General features: G+C 44.9%; 2 protein-coding genes across 2 annotated transcripts in view; both read left to right on the plus strand.

The window, feature by feature from the left end:
- The first annotated feature begins 10282 nt into the window (after positions 1-10282).
- LOC147611760 (ubiquitin-conjugating enzyme E2-17 kDa-like) overlaps positions 10283-20568 on the plus strand; it is a 51208-nt gene continuing 40922 nt past the window's right edge. The window contains exon 1 of the mRNA XM_086784807.1: positions 10283-10482. Coding sequence (XP_086640933.1) covers positions 10413-10482 — 70 coding nt within the window. The 5' untranslated portion in view covers positions 10283-10412. The remainder of the gene's footprint in view (positions 10483-20568) is intronic.
- LOC147611761 (uncharacterized) lies at positions 15809-17183 on the plus strand. Its single transcript, XM_086784806.1, has one exon. The coding sequence runs from the start codon at positions 15898-15900 to the stop codon at positions 17053-17055; it is 1158 nt and encodes a 385-aa protein (XP_086640932.1). The 5' UTR covers positions 15809-15897; the 3' UTR covers positions 17056-17183.

The raw sequence follows: 20568 nt of genomic DNA on the forward strand, positions 1-20568 counted from the left end.
CTCCTTCGGCCCATTCTTTTATATCTGTCCATAAGGTGGGTGAATTACATAACAATTGAACCAAGGGCATCTGAATAGGCATGGATAATATAGCAACTAGGCTTCCTATATCCCTAGGTTCCTTGGATATAGAGTGTTTTTCCCATCAAGGTGTCTTGTATTCTTCCATGGGAAAGGAGTGAATGGAACTCCCCAACTCATTCTCCTCAAACATTCTAGTCATTATGTTTGTTTGGGAGTCTTCTTCAGTTCCCTCCAGAATCGGGGTGGGTAGGTTCAAAGTCCTATTATACAGGGTGGTTCATCTTGTGGATAGATGGTATCCCTTACTCGGCTGGCTCTTGGCTTAGTTTCATGAATTCGTTGGGTACTTTACAACTAAAGCTTTGGCATCCTCTAATGTCCTTATTTCTTCGTCGGCATTCATTAGGGTATTCACCAAACCCCTTTGGAATTGCTGGTTGTTCTCCTTGCTTATCCAGATCTAATCCTTCTAGATTGATCCCTTGACCCCCCCTCTTCGTTTGATTGTGTGGATCCGGTGTGTCAATTGTATCTTCTTCAGATCCGTCTTGGATTGTAACCCGTGTGTCCCCCTTTCCTAATTTCTTCGCTCTTCTCCTACGACCCGATGTGGAAATAGTAGCATCCGCCCGGTTCCTTCCTTTGTCACCTAATTGAGCTCGTGTTAGGACATTGAGCGGTGTGATCTTCCCGAATCATACACTAATGGTACAAATGGTGGCCTGATTAGCAGTTGAAGCGAAACCACTTGCTCGGTAGGGACAATATTTGATCAGATGATCGATTCCACACTTAGTGCAAGTGAGCACTGGCATGTCATTGGGCATGGTCACCACTTTTTGTGGCCGGTGCGTATGAGTCAAATTCTTATTTAGGCATTCGACGACTCGATGTGGCCCATCGCAGCCATAGCATTGTAAAGGTTCTCTTCTCATATTTGAGTTGATTTCCTTTCCCTTCCACTTTATCATGGTTTGAAACATAGGTACTCGCATGTTATTTTGTAGGACATAATACTCTGGCGTGACCTCACCCATATCCTCATAGTATTCCCCACTAACTTCTAGTTCCCGCACACCAGTTCTACATCTTTTGATGGTTTTTCAATCACTACTTGATTGATCTTGGCCTGTGGTGGTTGTGGCGATAGAACTGGTGGTGGCAAGGGTGAAGCATCTTGGACCTTAAACATCCCCCTATAGGTAAGTAAGAAGCATTGGGTTGTATAGCAGTGGGGTAGTGATTTGCACAGGTGGTGCCGGCAAGGCCAATGGGGCTCTATTTGTTTGTAGTTATGCTATATTTTGAATTGGAAATCTACACGATGATGTGTCATGATTGCCCAATTTTACACAATGCACACAATACAGTAATGGTCTTGCCCTTAACTATGGACATTCATCTCAGTGGTGGTATGATTTAGTCTGCACATGGAACACCACACCAGTTCCCTGCGGGGGTAAAGGTGACCATGCCTATGGTCCAACATCTCTTCCTTCCCTTACCTTTAATTTCTCCAATATGGCATCGCTGAGCTCATCCATAGCCATATGTCCAATATGGCATCGCTGAGCTCATCCATAGCCATATGTCCAACTTGCTTGCTTCGAGGTCCAATTTCTTGATGACTCAAGACACGCAAAGTCATGGTTGATGCCGATGTTCTAACATCCTCAGGTTGTGGCAATTCTAACATGTTATCTTTGTATTAGATTGCCAATTTGCAGCATGCATCAAGGGTGCCTGGCCAGGCTAGTACCAAAGTAATCATGCATTTTATGGTTTCTAACCCCTCTCCTGAAACAAGGTAACAATTGATCATCTGTCAATCTTTCCCAAAGTTTACATCTTGAATTCAAGTGCTTAAGGCGAGAAACATAGTCTCTCACAGACTCATCTTCCTTCTATTTGATGTTATGTAGTTGGGCCACAAGGCTTCATCTGTCACCACACTACGTGCAAAACTGGGCACAAAAACATGTTTTAACTTGGTGAAGTTAACCTTGTCCTCAGGCTTAAGGGTTCTGAACAACTGATGAGCTTTTCCTTCTAAGGTCAGCAAAAAAATCATGTATCATGGTCACATCACTGACCAGCCTGCAGGTTTCACATGTAGATTCAAAAATCTCTACATATGCTGGATAGGATCTCCATCCCCATAGAATTTTTGGACAAGTTTTGAGATGATATGGGGTTTCATCTAGGAAGGTCGGGGTTCTAGAGTAGAACCTAACTCCCTAACCATCTCCCTACCCATCTCAGCTGCAATATTTAACAAGTCTGCCCTTGTGGCTCCATTAAGGTCCATGGCTGGATCGTTTCTAGGTCTCTGGGGAATCGCTCCCCCCCTTCCTAGGCCTTCTCCCCTTCCCATATTGGCTCTTCTTGGTATCTCAGGTTCGTGGACTTGTTCGGTTGTGGTACCCTGGTGGGATTCCCCAATAGTAGCCTCTGTGCATGTTTGTGTAAGTAAGAGCCCCATATCTTGTAAGAATGTAGGGTGATTGATCATTAGCTCTATGTCCTTCTTGGTATAGAGCCGGTCCTCAACTTCTACAGCCAAGTTAGCTATGTTACCCTCTTCTTCTCAGGTCGTAAACCCTTCCTCCATTCGGGATTCCTCATCACTGTGATAGGTTCCAGGTTCGAAATATCCCCATCGCCTCTACCGGTACAATTTTAGATTTGTTTCCTCGTGATTGGAGATGGTTAACATTATCTGTTGTCTCCTTTCTCTCAGCTCTAGTCCTATTTACGAGTATTAAGCTCTTGTTTCCTTAAGCTCAATTCTTGGAGTTGTCATTCCACCTCACTTCGTTGGAGGTCCAATTCCATTTCCTCGGTGGTGGGAAAGAATATTTGACCCGTCCTAACTGCACTTTTCATCACTGATGACAAGCAGACAAAAAGAGGCAAAATTACAAAGGTAAATGGCACCACGAAAGAACTGCTAATTACAAAAGACCTCATCAGAGAAGCTCTACAGCTCCCTGCGCAGCAGTGAAGGCCCACAGACACACAATAGATACAATGCCCATCAAGGAGATGTTAAAGAGAGAGACTTATAACTCTAATGGGGTAGAGTACGAGAACATCAAGGATGAAGCCACGGAGAAAGCTTGCAGAGCAATGTCATTAATGATGCAGATCAAACCAGTTGATTGGTATAATAGGGCCAACCTTAACAGGATAGCAAAAGCTCATGAAGAGAAGGAGGACAATTGGGCCTTTTTTATGAATAAAGAAATGGGAAATTGCCTCAAGGCACATCAGTCCAAGGTCAGCAACCCATACCAGTTAACACAAATATTTAACCATGTGGCACAAAGGCTAGTAAAAGATGAACCAGAGGAAAGCCTGCAACTAGCCCTAATCCCTAGTCAACCTAAAGAATCTACTAGAAGGGTGGAAGAAGGACAAGAAGTGTTAATGGAGACACAACAGTTCATAAAGTCAATCAAGAAGGATTGAAAAAAGAAGACTGAAAAAAGGATGAGAGGGATACTAGTGGATGTCACCACAGTCTTTGCAATTGGAAGCAACTGTGGCATCGGAGATCAAGACATACTAAGAGGCTCTCCAAGAAAAATTACAAAGCCCTACTATGTAGGAACAACACCAACAGCTCTCCCCTCCAATGAGCCCTGCACAACTAATATTCAAAGACCTCTCCCCGCTCAAGGATTCACACCTCGAGGGTGTACCAACAGAAAGAGTTGAAGAACAACTACAAAAGGGCCATACCTTGGAAGGACCAGAACACGAGGAAGCATTAGTTGCACCACTAGAATTGGAGAAGCCAGCAGAATCTAGTAAGAGGCCGCATTCACCAAATACATCCAATCCAAGCAAACGAAGCAGGTTGGATGATGATGTGCCACTACCGCATCTTGGCTTTGTCAAAGATGCGGATTCTCAAAACAATTCCTCTAGGATGCATTAGAGGGGCTCGACACACTACTCCATGATCCCCTCATAGAAATAGGTGCTGCCACTAGTACCAACTGGGAACAAGAACAGAAGTTATGGCATTACCATTTATTGACAACACACATGCTGCACGACTGGAATGCTAGCCTATGGAAGCAGCTGAAAAAAGCCAATGCGCAAGTACAAAGTGTAAAAGATAATTTGGTGGCAGCAGAAGAAACACATAGAGAAGTAATCATGAAAAGTTCAGAAGAACAAGACATAAGATACAACCATTGGAAAGCAATAACTTAGTTTTGAGTCAAACCATTGTACAAAAAATCAATGAGAATGCTAAACTGAATGCAAGGCTGGAGCAAGCAAAGGAATAACTACAAAAGGAGATAAATCACACATAGAACCTAACAACTAGGCATGCTAAGGAAATGTAAGAGTACCAGGAGGGCACAAAGCGTAATGAGGATATGCTTCGACAACAAATACAGCTCCTCACAACCAACCTCAAAGCAGAACAAGAAAGAGTACAAGGACTGCAACAACAGGAGAATGAGAGTAGGCTAACAAAGTGCATGATGTGGAGAAAATCAAGGCTCTTAATGAGATAATCATCACCAACCAAACAGAGGCGCAAAGAAGCTAAGAGACAATATCATAGCTACAAACACAATTATAGGAGACATTATCACAGCTACAAACATAATTATAGGATACACAAAGATTGGCAGCATAACAAGTAACTCAAATTACTAAGGCCCATCAAAGAGAAGTTACTCCCAGAAGAGCAGAGGAAGTGGCAACAAGAAGATTCAAAGAAATGCTTACCTGCGTTTCTGCTTGCTGTGTGTGATGGTGGGGAGAGAGAGAGAGAGAGACAGTTCTTCCCTTCAATTCTTCTTGGCTGCCTCCCTCCACCCACTCCATTGTGGAGATAAGGGTGAGAAGATGAATGGTTGAAAACCATCGAGTGGGCTCCGGTCCCCCGGTCACGCGCGGACTCTGACGATCCCATCAAACCACGCTCTGATACCAGTGTTAGATATCCGTAACGCCACTATGGGTGTTACCACGAGAGGGGACGGCCTTTGGCTCACCACCCAACCATAGAGGAAGAATGAGGATTGCCCCTCATCCCCCAGGCTATATAGTGTGTGGCCTGCCGTCCACACTAGCCTGGCCGCCCATGACTCCGCATGGACGTCCTCTCCCACTGAACCCCGGACATGGCCATCCGGTCTGCCATCGGTCACAGGCATTACAGCCTACGTGACACCGTCCTTAAAGCTAGAGTTTGATATGCCACAACAAGTAACAAAGGGCGCTCCTAGCCAACAAGCACTGATGGAGCAAAGTTGGAAGGGATGGTTACAAAAAACCTACAATACCTTCTGCCGCACAAAGGGCGCTCCTAGCCAACAAGCACTGATGGAGCAAAGTTGGAAGGGATGGTTACAAAAAACCTACAATACCTTCTGCCGCACAAAGTAAAGGTATGATAGGAAGCAGGAAGGGGAGACATGCTAATATCATCACTTTTACCCCACGTTCCATTCCCCGCGAGTGACGAATTTCATGTCCATATCAAGAGGGAACCTATTAGAAAAAGCAAACCCATGACAATACAGCTTGCACCAATATGTATAGCAATATAGTACCTATAAACATATTAAAAATCCAACTAACAATAATTTTTATAAAAAGATGATGAGAAAGAGCACATATCAAAATAAGAGAATGAAAGTGTGACTCTGTTGTTACTATAAGCCGTGAGCATGGACTTTTCGTGGATTGATATGAGTGACCCTATCCTGGACCCAGAATGTTTGGATTGGTAATAACAAGGGTAGCTAAGTGTTCCTTCTTTCCAAACCCACTCACGATATTTTTATGCACCACTAGGGGAGCGATGTTGTGGAGCCACCTTTGTTGATTTGTTCTACCTACAGTTTCATCCCCTTGCACCATGTCTTAGCTATGAGCATCACATGTTGTCCACCACTCTTACTTATGCTGGCATTATAGAAGTTATTTTAGGCACTATGGGACAAGACTCTTGCATTCTATGGTAGGAGAGACCCCACAGCGACATGATGACGTGGCTGTACTTTACCTAGTGAAAGGACCCTATCAAGTAAGGAATACACATGAAGAGCTTGTAGAGCAAGGGAGGAGGGCAAGAGCTTATGCACTTAGACCGTCATTTTATGAAATAATGTTACCAACTCCTATCCCTTATGGAGCACGGTGGATCATTTAACAACTTAACTAGCGGTAGCTACTTAGCTCACAGCCTCCTGTAGTACCCATGCCATATCACAGTAAGGATGCACTCAGCTTGTTGCCTCGTACACCATCGAAGGCATATATATTAGAATCAAACCATGAGGATGATGACCTTAGTGACACTGAATTTAACCCATCGTATAAGTTATGGCTATTTGTTGATGACCTATTGTTGCGATGATTTTTGATCATTTTTAAAGGTTCACAAGAAGCACAAGGGAAGTTCTCAACATTACAAGTATAATTCAACAAAATCGACTTCCCAACCATACAACCAACCAGGTGTATTCTAAACCCATTCTCAAATAATGCTATTTTTTTAAATTTCAATCTTTCTTATAATTCTCCATTCAATGTTTGTTTGAGTGCTTGCTTGCATTGTTCTGTGTGTCTGGTCTATCTTTATTCTAGTTATTACTTGGATAACCATTCAGGATTTGGTCCTAGTTCATCTTTACTAAGACCGACCTTAAACTATGTCAAAGGAGTATGCTAGGTACTCCACCTTCCTTAGTGTGCCCTCTTTAGTTAGAGTAGAGCCTTCTAGGTGAATTGTCAAGGGAAAGTAGTTTTTTTAAAATCTAAAAATAAATAACAAAAAAAGAAACAAAAAGAAGAGTCCAAGAAGACAACCATCGCCATGTGCGAGCTTGGTAGGACTGGTGGCTCTTAGTGAGAGAGCCTTGGGACCATAGCCTTGATCTTCATAGGATGGGACCTTGTGGCTACAAACAAAAATAAAGGGCTAAAAAAACCATCGTTGTCGATGTACTTAGCTGTTCTTAAATACTCTTGCATGGGGTCTCTAGGCCATTGCTTGGGTCTCTGCAAGGTGTTTCCCTACTCAAATATTTTTATCTTAGAATTTAAAGTTATAATTTCATACTTTAAAAAACCCAAAAAAAAAACAAGCGATAACTAATAAATCACTTAGTAATTTCATTTATGATGTTAGATAATAGCTAGAGATGGTTTCACAAGTGATAGTGTGTAGAGACTAGGATCATAACCGCATGTTCTTTGCTCCATCTTAGTTTCGATTAAATTTGGACCAACCTTAATATTACCCTTGTCTTAACTCATTCTTTTATGCATAAGCTAATAGAGTGCTCTTCTTCTCTACTCTCCTATACTATTACTTACTTGCCTTTTGCTTATTGGAGCTCGTATGTGTGCTTGCTTGCATGTGTTAGAGAATAAGTGTGTAAGATAGAGTGGTGAGAAGGGTCAAGCTTCCGTTGTTTGGAGTGTGGTAGCAGTGGCGGCGTGAGTGGAGCTTTCGGGTAGTTGTATGACAACTTCGTCTCCTACGACAATCCTAGGTAACCAGCTTTCAGGAGGTGAGTGACACAACCCGATTGTGTATTTGTGTGCTAGGCCACAGTAAACTGGTTTCTCGATTGAGCTGTTTATGCTCTTGAGTGTGGTTGGGCAAAGCCACATGACACTGGGTTGTTCCTTGTGTTCCTTGTTGGGAAGATGATTTCCTCCCAACATTCATCTCCTTAGTGATAAAGAAGGGTTATAAGGTTTCCTCCAAGTTTGGGAAGTTTTCACGAGTTCAAATAGATGTCTAAAACTAATCATACTCTTTGCAAAACCCATTTAATGTGATTGGCACCATGTCATCGCGTCATGAGCAGGAGCTCCAATAGAGGCGCGAGCATCTGTAATTTTAACGAGTTATCATTGATACTCATCATATTCCTCTGCATATTATGTAGCTATTATGTAACTGCTACATCTTTCTTGCCTCGGTACTTGTGAGATAGCTTAACCAAGGTATCCCGTGCATCCTTAGGTGTTGCTGCATCCTGTGTATGACCAATCATAGTATCCAACACACGCTAAACAGATAATCAATACATCACTTTGCTAGCTCTCTCATGCTATGACTTAAAGGTCTACACTTGTTGTGGAGTGACATTTTCTCCGGAAGCTTTGGCTCCTTCTCGTCACCTAAAACAATCTCCCAATATCCTTTTTCCGTGAAGAAGCTTCTCATCCTAAACTTGCATGCTTGTAAGTTGTTCTTTTCCACCTTCTCGCTCACATCTAGGATAGATTGTCATAAATGATTACCTACATTAACTCACTGAGCAATACTTGTAGAAACTTCTACACACAAACCTGTAATCTCTAGCACACTCTGCAGACATGATATATTGCAAACTATTTGTGAAGTAGCCATAGAAACATACATCCACCAACAACCTGCAAATGTTAGATTCTCTTCAAAGAGAGCACATTTTTGCCCACAACTATGCACCGAATCAGAAATTGGGCATACACAATCAAAATGACACTTCCATAGAGTACATTCTAGAAAACTTATAGAGCTAGACGCGAAAATGACCTCCAATCCAAAGTTTGAAATCATAAAGGACCTAAGGATCTTTCCCACATAATATAGTACCTCTCTATTTCATCTCGTGTGAGGGCGGCTCAAGATGTGATGGTGCACCTTACTGTCATGCCTACCTCTGCTGCTCTTGACTAGCAGCTACCTTTTCTAAATCAAAGAGAAAGCGATGGGAGTCACCCTTACCCGTGTATAGCTTCCTTTGCTTACCTCTTGAGCTCTGTACATGAACTACACTTTGATACCATAAAAAGAATGGGGGGGAGAGGGTGAACTTAAGCTCCTTGTAAGAAAACGCATATGCATGGATGACTGAATTTTCTTCTATTCGATTCTCTTCTCTTCTCTACAAGGGGAGAGGGTGAGCTTCCTCGTAAGCAAACACACACACACACATGGTTAAATTTTCTTCTATTCTATTCTATTCTCTTCTCTTCTCTAAATGGATGGCTGAATTTTCTTCTATTCTCTTCTCTACAGCCATAACATAAAGATAAGAGTACATAGTATAAGGGAAAGTACTCTCCTCTACTAAAACATATAAGGTTGGTCCTCCCATAGTGGTGTGAACCTGACTATATGAGTTGGCACTTTAACTATTCCATAACTCTAGTGAACCAAAGTGGCTGCCACATAGCCTATAAACCACTAGTGGCTTATTACCCATAATCTCACCATTGCCAATGGCATAAGTATGGAGATGCCATCTTGGAATGTCATCCATATCGGCACTAGTTGAGCTCGATATCTCAATAACACACATACATAAAGAGGAGAAGAGTTTTGTTATAGTGATTTGTAGCAAGCAACAACCCTCTATAATCTCTTTAGATGATAGAAGACGGAGTCATTTGACAAAAATCATGCCTACCAACAAGGCTATCTTTTATGGGCTCCTATAAGTAATTGAATCCATACAATTTGTTTTTTCATGAGATCTTATTCCATTCCTAGTCGCACACGTGAATTTCACCCGATTACACACACACACACACACACACACACACACACACTATACTACTTACTACACACACACCCGAGTACCACAAGGGGATACCAACCACTTTGTAGGCAGTGGTGTGGACAAGTTGCGGGATGAACCCCACAAGTTAGTCACTTAGTCGATTGGAATGAATATCCTACATAACTTTGGTAGAACTAGGTGTCGCAAGTTGAGTTGCGATGTTTGATATCCATGACAACCATCGTCCTTGATCCAGAGTGTGAGCTTGAAGGGAAGTGTGTCCCCACCTAAAGGATCTGAATCTAGGACCTCCCATAAGAAGTCCAAAGACTTATCCTCTAGGCTACTGCAAATTTCATAAGTAGTTTCACATTTTTAGGTGAAACTTGGCTAGGTTTCCTAACTGGGCCAAGAAGGACCTAGTTGGAAAACCCGTGCACATAGCTTTCGAAGCCGGAGCTCTACCGCTCAACTGAACTCCCCCCGCCCGATGGAAGGGAGCTTTGGGGTTGCAACTTGCTTGTTGGATGGTGACTAGTGTATTCAGGCTAGTGTTTGCATCATAAGAAGAGAGAGGCCGTGAAACTCAAGATCTCACCACCTCCCTCTTCCACACGTCAAAACCCAAAAAAAAAAACTTTTTAAAGTTTTAAGCTTACGCCTTCCCTCTTACCCTCCGAGTAATTAATTAATAACAAAGAAATATTTTGGTCCCGTGAGACAGCAAATGTTGGAGTCTTATTTTTCTCACCTGCCCCAAATTCAAACTGTTTGCATTTCATCGTCGCGTTCACAGCACGCTTATAGCTTCTGTTAACAACACGCTCAGCTAGCTAGCTTCACAACATATATATGGCTTCCAAGAGGATCTTGAAGGAGTTGAAGGATCTGCAGAAGGACCCTCCTACATCTTGCAGCGCAGGTAATAACAGTAACACCTCCTCTTGCTGCTTTTGCTTTCTTGTGCAAGCTCCGTGTTCACAACGCCATTGGGGATCCTCAAGTCGGGGATCGCTCATCCAGAGACTGTAGGACTTTCGCCTTAGTTTTCCTCTGTGCCAGCCAAATAAGTTGTAGTGTCATCCACAAACTCTGAGTCCAGGAGCTCCCTGAGCATCCACTAGGCAAGCATGGATTCCACCACTAAGGAGTAAGGGGGCAGCCCCCAGCACAAGCGCTTCCCTATCGCATCCTGAACGAGGACATGGCGGAGTAAGGGGGTAACCCTGGCGGCAGAAGCGCTTCCCTCACATCCTGAATGAGGACATGGCTGCGTACTGCTGAGTAGAGGGCACAATCTCCTTGAACCTAAGCGTCCGAGGAGCCATCACACAACATGGTGCCCTTGAGAAAAGCCCAATCCGCTTTTTAAATGCTTTTTCGAAGTCAAACAAGTGAACTGCTGAATCTTGACCAGAAGCCGCTGTGGCCTCCTTAAAAGATTGAGGATTCTTTTATCCCTAATCAAGCCTGTCTGGGTGCCAGGGATGATATCTCGGAGGAAACGTGTGTGTCAAAGACTTGATGGCTTTGGCCAAGATCTTGTAAGCAAAGCTTAGAAGGGTGATAGGCCACCAATGTCCAATCTCTTAATGGTCACTGCTGGTTTTCAATATCAAGTTGATGAAGACTCTCCAGCATGGTAGCCATCTGCATGATCTCATTGAAGGCAAACCAAAGATCATCCCCATGAGCTCCCAACAAGGTTGGAGAAAAGTCACAGACAGTCTATTCTTGTTGGGAGCACTTCCCCCTCTGAGTGCATGTGAGCTCCTTGATTGATATGCGGCCTCCAAAGAGTCATGGAATGCCTTGGGACAAGTGCTGGGTGTGCTGCCAAACCTGCTGCTGAGCACGTTCCTGTGCCTCCAAATTTGGATCAGTAATAAGAAGTGTCCTGTAGAAGTTGGTGGTATCCCGAACTCGGGGGGACTTGTTTCATTAAAGTCAGAGGCTCAGAGCACCCAGCATGTGCTAGGCTCTTAGTGAGGTGAAGAAATTCTGGGTGCCTCAATCTAGACAATTTTGATGAGGTATCAGTCAAGTCTCAATCGCCTTGAGGGTGGATGGGCAGTGTGCATCTGAGAGCTGATTCTAGGACTGTTGCTTGTCTCTACCTGCAGGTGCTAGGTTCCTGCGGAGGCTGTGTCCTTGGTCTCTGAAGGTTAGCTCTAGCAGCCTCGTGAATAAAGAGGATCTCTTCTGAGAGGGCTAGGTCCAGTCCTTGGATGGCCGGGCCTTTCTCAAAGGAGATCGACTGCCAGATCTCCTCAATTTATCTCTATATGTCAGGCTCCTATTGGAGGCTGTCATGTGCATGAATATGCCATGGACATTCTCAGAGATTATCCAGAAGAGGCAACCAGAAAAAAGAACATTAGAGCTAGGGATTGGAGTACAAGATACAGAAGTGGACAGTGTGGACTTGGAGCAAGGCCTGGAGGGCATGAAGAGGATATCCTGTCAGTGCGTTAGAAGACAAGGAAGGCTGTTGGCTGCTCACAGAGATGGTCGGCTGAACCAGAGGACAGGGCGGGCTGCAAGCGCATCATAGCAAGGGAAGAGGTCCAGTCGGGCAGCATTGAAGAGCATTTAATGCATTTTTGATTGGCCGACCAGCAGTCGGCCAGTATTCCAAGTGTCCAAGAACCATATAAATAGCAAAGTGTGCTCATTGTTTTATCCATTCAACTCTTTAGGAGTTAGGTCCTTAGGGTCCATATTAGGACTAGACTTTTGGGTGTCTATCACCTTTTGTATGAAGGCAGCCTAGGGCTGCAGATTTAGGTACCTTTTTGTACCATTAGAATATACTGAATTTCCAGCATATCTCTCTCTCTCTCTCTCTACTCTCTCTTCATGTCTGCGTTTTGCATCAGATTGTTTCCAGTGGTGTTTCGGGCTGAAAGAAGACCCCCAAAGCTTCTGCGTGCAGCGGCTATCAAGGATTCTGTGGGTCTACTGGTGAGGATACTCCCAGGGATCAACCAAAGTAAGGATGGGTTACCAAGCCAAGACCAAGGGCAGCAACAACTAAGGTGTCTGGATTAACAGTTATGCATCAGCAATACTCAGCAGCCCTCAAGTGGGTTAGAGCATGCTGAAGTGGGCCAGTAGTTGTAGCCATAGTTATCTATTCAATGAGTTGATTGTTTCATAGCTTCCATGCTTTGTGCAGCTTTCTGGCATAAAATAGACAGTATAACTATGCTTTTTTTGAAGTGGTATCCCCTCCCATGGCATTTCTAGGAAACTATTCAATGTTTTTTGTCTTGAAGCTGATTGTTTCATAGCTTCCATGCTTTGTAACATTGGTAGCATCCATATGCTTTTTTGACTTGGTACTCCCCTCTCATGTAGGAAACGTTTAGGAAACTTGTGGCATTTGTAGGAAACTATTCAATGTTTATTGTCTTGAAGCTGATTGTTTCGTAGCTTCCATGCTTTGTACATCATCTTTTTTGCATAAAATTGGTACCCTTGACCTACCTTTATATAGGGAAGTGATGGCAAGTCCGGTTTAGGTTGGCTTGTTTCACAAAATTCCTCACAGCTTCTATCTTTTACTATTCATGTGTGGCATATGGAACCTGACATGACATACATGTATGGCTGGTGGAGCTTGACATGGTGTGTCCATATGGCATATGGAGTTTGACATGACAGTACATGTGTGGCTCATGGAGCCTGACATGATAGTACACGTGGCTTGTGGGGCCTGACATGGTGTACATGTATGGCCCATGAGTGTAGGACGTCTCTTCAAGAAGTCCTTCTTCGCTTCCATGGAGGGGAAACGAATGATAAGTGCTCTCTCCTTAGAAGATTCGCCACTACCTTCTCTCTTCTTTCCCACTCTCCATGCCTTTGTGTGCGTGGCTTCAATGCCCATCATAGAGAATAGCTCCTTGGTTTCCCCTTCCGCATCATCACGGTCTTTTAGACCGGACACTCGTACATGTAAGGCCCGGGTCTTCCTCCTTTGCTCCTCTTCAAGGGTCATGTTGATGATGGTGGGAGTGGGGATGGGTGGCGGTTCTTTACCTTTCCCTTTCTTGACGACCTCGATCCATTTCTTCGCCTCGTCCATCTTCTTTTGTGTCTATGTGATCACCTCCACCCATGAAGATGTTGTCATGTGCATGGTCAATGCCATGGACAATCTTCAGACGCTGATCCAGAAAAGGCAGCCAGATAAAGACTTTGAAGAACCAGAAGTGGAGCAAGGAGTGTTGTTTGGTGGTATTGGAGCATGGCAAGGATGAGGCAGTCGGTTGTTGCAGGAGGTTGTCAGCTGAATCTGATCCAGAGGCGGCAGCTGTTGCTCAGGAGAGTAGTCGGCTATACAGGCACTCCAGAGGACAAGGCGGCGATTGACACCTAATAATCAAAGGAAAGGTCCTCCAGTTGGGCAGCGCTGAAAAGGGGCATTTAAAGCACTTAAAAGCACATACGACTGGCCGACCAGCAGTCAGCCAATAGACCAAAATGTCCAAGACTACTATAAAAGGAATAAGAAGCTCCTCTTTCAAGAAGCGATTCAACCCTCTAGGGGTTTGGGTCAGTAGGAGTCCCATAGGGGGACAGTTTTGGGTGTTATTCACCTTTTAGATGAAGGCAGCCTAGGGCTGTGTAAGAGAACCTTTTTGTACTATATGAATATACCTGAATTTCTAGCATTTCTCTCTCTCTCTCTCTCTCTCTCTCTCTCTCTCTCTCTCTCTATCTGCGTTTTGCATCAGCATGTTGCCAATAGTGTTTAGGGCTAAAAGAAGACTCCTAGAGCTTCCGCGTGTTACATTGGTATCAGAGCATCAGGCTCACCAAAGCTAAACACTGATTCAGTCCCAGATGATGGTGTACAGGTCCAAGGTACAGGAAAGTACACGGATACGAAGTCCAAGGCAAGGAACACAGAATCGGGAAGAGCTTCTAGGAGGTTTGTTGGTGGTGTTCCACAAAGCTAGAGGGGATGGCAGTCCTGTGAGCCAGATAGGTTCTCGGGCAACGGTCCCAAGGGAGGATTATCCTCCAAGGGGTGGTGTGAGTGCCAAACTCATTTCTCAGGAATGAAGACCAAGACAGTGTTCAGAGTCAGGGCAAGAATGGATTGTGGACTAGATGGAAACAGATGCATAGATCTTTGTCTGAAACAGAGTGGTTTGGAGAACAGGCCGGGCTTTCAGAGAAAAGGGTTGTCAGGGATGGATGGATGATACAGGGAATTCGGGAAAAGATTTGGGATGATGACAGTCGTCCAAGAGCAGGTTGGAATCCCGTCATCAAGTTTAGCAGAGGGGGATGTCATGTGCATGATAAATGCCATGTACCTTCTCTGATAAATGCCATGTACCTTCTCAAGGCTAATCTAGAGGAAGGCAACCAGAAAAAGAGCATGAGAACCAGAGTTGGGGCACAAGGAGCAGAAGGTTGGACATGAAGCAAAGCTTGAAGAAGACCCAGAAGGAGTTGTCGGCTGCAGGGAGGGCATCGTGGGTGTACCAAATCAGGTCGGCTGCAATAGGCACCTCAATCCATGGAGAAGCGCAGCCCGACCAACAATATGTGTGCTTCAGGCCCAGTCGGCCAGCTTCTACATTGCTCAAGAATACTATAAAAGGCAAAGTGTGCCCATAGTTGTTTTCATTCAATCCTCTAGGGATTGGGTCAGTATAGGAGTCCCATAGGGGGACAGAATTTTGGGTGTGTTCACCTTTTAGATGAAGGCAGCCTAGGGCTGTGTAAGAGTACCTTTTTGTACTATATGAACATACCTGAATTTCCAGCATTTCTCTCTCTCTACTCTCTCTCTATATTTGCGTTTTGCATCAGCATGTTGCCAGTAGTGTTTAGGGCTGAAAGAAGACTCCCAGAGCTTTCGCATGTTACAGATGTCTTCTCTTTATGTTGCTTCTCCTCCTCTCAAATGATCCTCATTTGTTCCTTGATGGTATTCAACTTTTCTCTTTATGTTGCTTCTCCTCCTCTCGAATGATCCTCATTTGTTCCTTGATGGTATTCAACTCTTCAATAAAGGAGGGCTGAAATTTTCCATCCTCAAGCTTGCCTTGTGAAGTGGCTTCCAACTCCTTTTTGAGGGCTGAGATTTCAGCCGCTTGACTCTTAGCAATGTAGAGACGGGCAGATATCTCTACATTGCTATATGCTATTTTGTTCCTAGTACATCGGTGTATGCATCACCTAGCGGGCAGTCTCCCTTTTCTATTTTGGATGATGACATTTGGGAGTTCTCCAGGGATGGTGACATCATTCTGCTGGGGACTTCAATGCCAGGACCGCCCATAAGCAGACAGTATTTTATGATACCTCAGAGGAGATGTTGAGGGAGCTTGATGTTAGGGATATGGGCCTATCTAGACTCTCACAGGATGAGGAACACATTGAGTATGGGTGGTTTTTGATAGACATGGGGACTGCACATGGATTGGCCATACTGAATGGCCTACAGAGATTCTCGACAGTGGGCGGTTTCACTAGCTTTCGACATCGGCATGGTGCTAGTACAGTGGACTATGTTATGGCTCAGCCCAGTCTCATTCCCTCTTTTCAGGATTTTGTGGTAGGCACTAGGCCGGTTGGAGTAGCAGTGGATCATGCTATCTTGTCCTTCACTCTCACATTTCAGTTCAGCACAGCTCCATTGGGACAGGTCTCCACACACACTCGTTATACCTTTACGAGGGAGACTGACATCGTGTACACGGATGAGATATACAGACGCTTATGTGCCGAGGAGCCGGGACGGCCATTAGATGAGCTCACTCAGATATTGATAGAGACGCTTCATGCTGCAGCATCAGAGGCATATCCCCGTAGTCAGCCTACACGGAGACGATCTGGGAACATGCCCCAGAACAGCTGGTATGATGAGGAGTGCAGAGAGATGAGGATCAGATTACAGAGAGAGGTGCTCATGGGTGTTACCACTCACAGACAGTCACGGATTACCTTCCGGCGCCTAGTGCAACGGAAGAAGAGGGCCTATCTTGCTCAATTAGAGAGGGGTTTGTATCAGTTATTTATGAGTCAGGACTCAGGCGAGGCATGGAGACTATTCCATGAGCATTCACCATCACCAGCTATTACCTCCACAAAGATTTGGGGTGAGTATGCAGCATCCCTGTACACAGCACCAAGACAGCCGCCCCTGCTAGACCCATCGGAGCCATGCCTAGAGACATGTGCTTTCTTTACTGTTGAGATGGTAAGGAAAGCTATTGACAGGATGAGGATTGGGAGAGCATATGATCATGATGGTTTGGTAGCAGAGCACTTTATTCATGCCAGAGATATGCTTGCAGAGCTTATTGCTATGATGTTTAACCGAGCCATGTGTGGGGGTTTTCTTGAGACTTGCAATATGTCCACGATTGTGCCTATCTTCAAGTCAGGGGATCCCATGCTTCCTGGGAATTATCGTACCATCATGATTGGTCACACATTGGCTAGATTATATGCATCTATTCTTGAGTAGGAGTTGAGTAGATGGGCAGAGAGAGAGGGCATACGTGCATCAGGGCAGGTAGGGTTTCTCCACTCTTGACCATATCTTGACACTCAGAGGTTCAGGAGAGGTTTCTCCACTCTTGACCATATCTTGACACTCAGAGCTATCATTGAGGAGGGCATATCATATGGCAAGAGGATTTATTGTTGCTTTGTGGATTTCCGCAAAGCTTTTGACACAGTACCGAGAGACAGACTGATGCGCAGACTACAAGAGATGGGAGTGTCCACAGAGCTGATTTGGGGAATCATGGCTTTATACAGGACAGTTGTGGGGCAGGTACGTACTACTCAGGGTATATCTGAGATGGTTCACTCCACTATTGGGGTGAAATGGGGCTGCCCCCTTTCTCCCACCTTATTTGGGATGTATGTGGATGAGGTTTCGGACTATGTAGAGCGGGAGGGTGACAGAGGAGCACTGCTAGCAGGGACATGGATTCCGCTGTTATTGTATGCTGATGATATTGTGTTGATCTCAGATTCTCCAGAGGGGATGCAGCTTCATTTGGATGCATTGCACACATTTGCACAAGATAGTGGATTGTCTGTTAACCTTCGTAAAACCAAGGTGATGGTGTTTAACACCACAGCACAGTGAGTTAGAGGGCACCCACCTTTACATATGGTCAGGAGACAGTGGAGTATACAGATGCATATACTTACCTTGGTGTGGTTTTTAGTGGCCACTATTTTCCTTGAGGAGAGCAGCGAGACCAGATTGACCAGAGCTTATGCAGCATTGGGAAGACTAGAGAGGATGTGTTCGCAGGTTCAGTTTCAGGAACCTCCGAACAAAGCTCTGGCTCTTTGACACATTGGTCACTTCAGCCATGCTGTATGGAGTGGAGATATGGGGAATCTCAGTGGATCACCACAGCCGAGCTGGTAGCACTGATGGATGGAGATGTATGGAGAGGCCCTTGGTTTCTATGATTTCCCGGATGATTAGGGCCAAGGCCTCCGTACCACATGATATTATCCGTGTAGAGATGGCTACCCCCGCATTGGTAGTAGAGGCACTCACTCGATCAGTCTCCTTTATACATAGCACTTGGGCTCTCCCTAGAGACAGATATGCTCGCTTAGCCCTGGAGTCTTCACGACAGTTGGCATCACAGGGAGACGGATCATGTTGGTATGCACAGATGACAGCTTGGTTCCAACTGCATGGCTTTAGTATGGACAAGCTACCTCCATTTCAGTACTCCCTGGATGCACCCTCCCTCTCTCTCACACGGGCAGAGATTACCAGACTTATGAGGCAGGACTTTGACTCAGCTGGACACTAGGAGGACATGGATACAGCCGACACACGAGCTTGGTACGAAGATGGCTTTCTATAGAGATCATCTTCTCCAGCTCACGGAGGATGGGTTTGTGATTAGACCCAGCTACATGGATACTCATCTTTCTCATGGGGTACGGTGTGCTATTGGTCAGATGTGCACATCCTCACACCAGCTAGAGATTGAGATTGGCAGATTCAGAGGAGTACCAGCTGAGGCCAGGATTTGTCAGTTGTGCCAGATGGAGCCAGAGACAGAGTTACATTACATATGTCACTGTCCAGTATATTATGAGATACGAGGCCGTTTTCACTGCCTATTCAGAGAGGGTTTCGGACCACTTTTCAGAGTCATGAGATACTAGGATCAGAGATGCCTCGGATTATACTTGCTGGAGCTACGTAGACATAGAGAGGGTCTCTTGAGAGGAAGGGGATCAGAGAGGGAGAGACACCTACAGAGGCAGATTACAGACTTCTTTCGACCAGAGATTGAGCAGTCAGGCCAACAGGCATTGCAGCTAGCCCCAGAGTATAGCTGCACCAGAGGTACACTGATTGATCGGGCTATAGAGCTGGGGCGGTCCAGGCGCCCCAAGATGAGAGGCCCATCTCGACACCGGCGGAGACTACAACAGAGGATCAGGACCATACTACCACGGCATGGGAGACGTCCAGTCAGAGTACTCACCATGGAGGACATTGAGGATATCCGTCATCGACCGATGAGAGACATCCTTGGATAGTGATGTATATGATGCTTACCTTTGTTGCTGGAGTTTTCCTTCCCAGATGCTATCCATTAGGAGCTCCTAGTACCTTACTTTTCCTCATAGTTGTTGTTTTAGTTTCAGTTAGTTGTTTAGTTGTTTTAGCTTTTCTTACACAGACATTGTATCAGATCCACCAATTGTTGTAACCTTTTTGGTCTCATAGGTCATTTTGGCCTTTTGAGGACATTAATATATCATTTCATTTCATCTCTCTCTCTCTCTCTCTCTCTCTCTCTCTCTCTCTCTCTCTCTACATCTCTTTAAAGTTTGAAGTCATTAAAGTGGATTGCTGAACTTGCAAAACTCAGGATATAGAAGACGGTGTGAGCATTTGTGTGACAGGATCCTCCAATAATACGAATACTCCCACTGCATGTTACATTGGTATCAGATTCAGCTTGTCCACACACACCATATCCTAGCGTGAGGGCATCCTTGGATGGTCAGATTATTGCGTTCTGGCACAACCACTGATTTCAACATCATGTCTACAGAGGAGAGTACCCATCAGCCGGAAGACGTCATTCCCGAAGGAGACCTTCCTCTTCGCAGACACCATAGCTCTTCTTAGAGCTCAGAACCAGTTGCCCATGGAGTGTCTCCAACTCTTGGAGGCAACAACAGCACGTCCTCCTCCGCCTCCAGAAGTTCTCGACTACATCTCCCTCTCCTTTCAGATGGAACAACAAAGAACAGAAGACGAGGCCAGACGGAGAGAAGAAAAAGCAGAAGCAGGAGCAAGAAAACAACAAGAAAAAGCAGAAAGACGGGACTATGAGGAAGCCCAACGTAGGATCGACGAAGATTGGCGTCAGGCTGAACTCGCCGCTCGGGAGCACCAACGAGAGCTCGATCAAGAACGTATGTTACTCGAGCACCAAAGAGAAAAGGAGGCCATTTATCTTAGATACCAGCACCTCTCTTTATCTTCCCCCGCCTCAGGTGCCACCAGCCAGCAGTGCGTAGCATCAACTACCGTCATTCGTAGTCAACCAAATTTCAGTAAGTATGATGGTAAGTGTGATCATTTAGCAGTTAATCAGTTCATTCATCAATTTACTGCTCATTTTCCATTAGTTAGGATCATAGATCCTTAGGATAGAGTCCATGTAGCGGCTTCCTCCATGTATTCTGCCTCCTTAAGGCTTAGTCCTGACTCTTGAGTCATGACTCATTTTGTATCTACTTAATTATTAATACAATCAACCGTGAACGCCTTCACTCTTTGATTGGTGTATTTTGTTAATATGACTCAAAAGCTTACCATTTTAGTGTAAATTCGTGCCGTTCCCTCCCCCGTCCCCGTGCCCTACTTATGGCCGTCCCCCGTCACCGTCCCCTGTCCCTTGTGATTATGATTCTGACACAGATAGCCCTAATTGCTGTGCTAAAGTAATAACCTTACCGGAAAACTAAAGCA

Source organism: Cibotium barometz, chromosome 47 (assembly GCF_041138505.1).
Source record: "Cibotium barometz isolate CiBa-2024 chromosome 47, ASM4113850v1, whole genome shotgun sequence".
NCBI classification, from domain to species: Eukaryota; Viridiplantae; Streptophyta; class Polypodiopsida; order Cyatheales; family Cibotiaceae; genus Cibotium; species Cibotium barometz.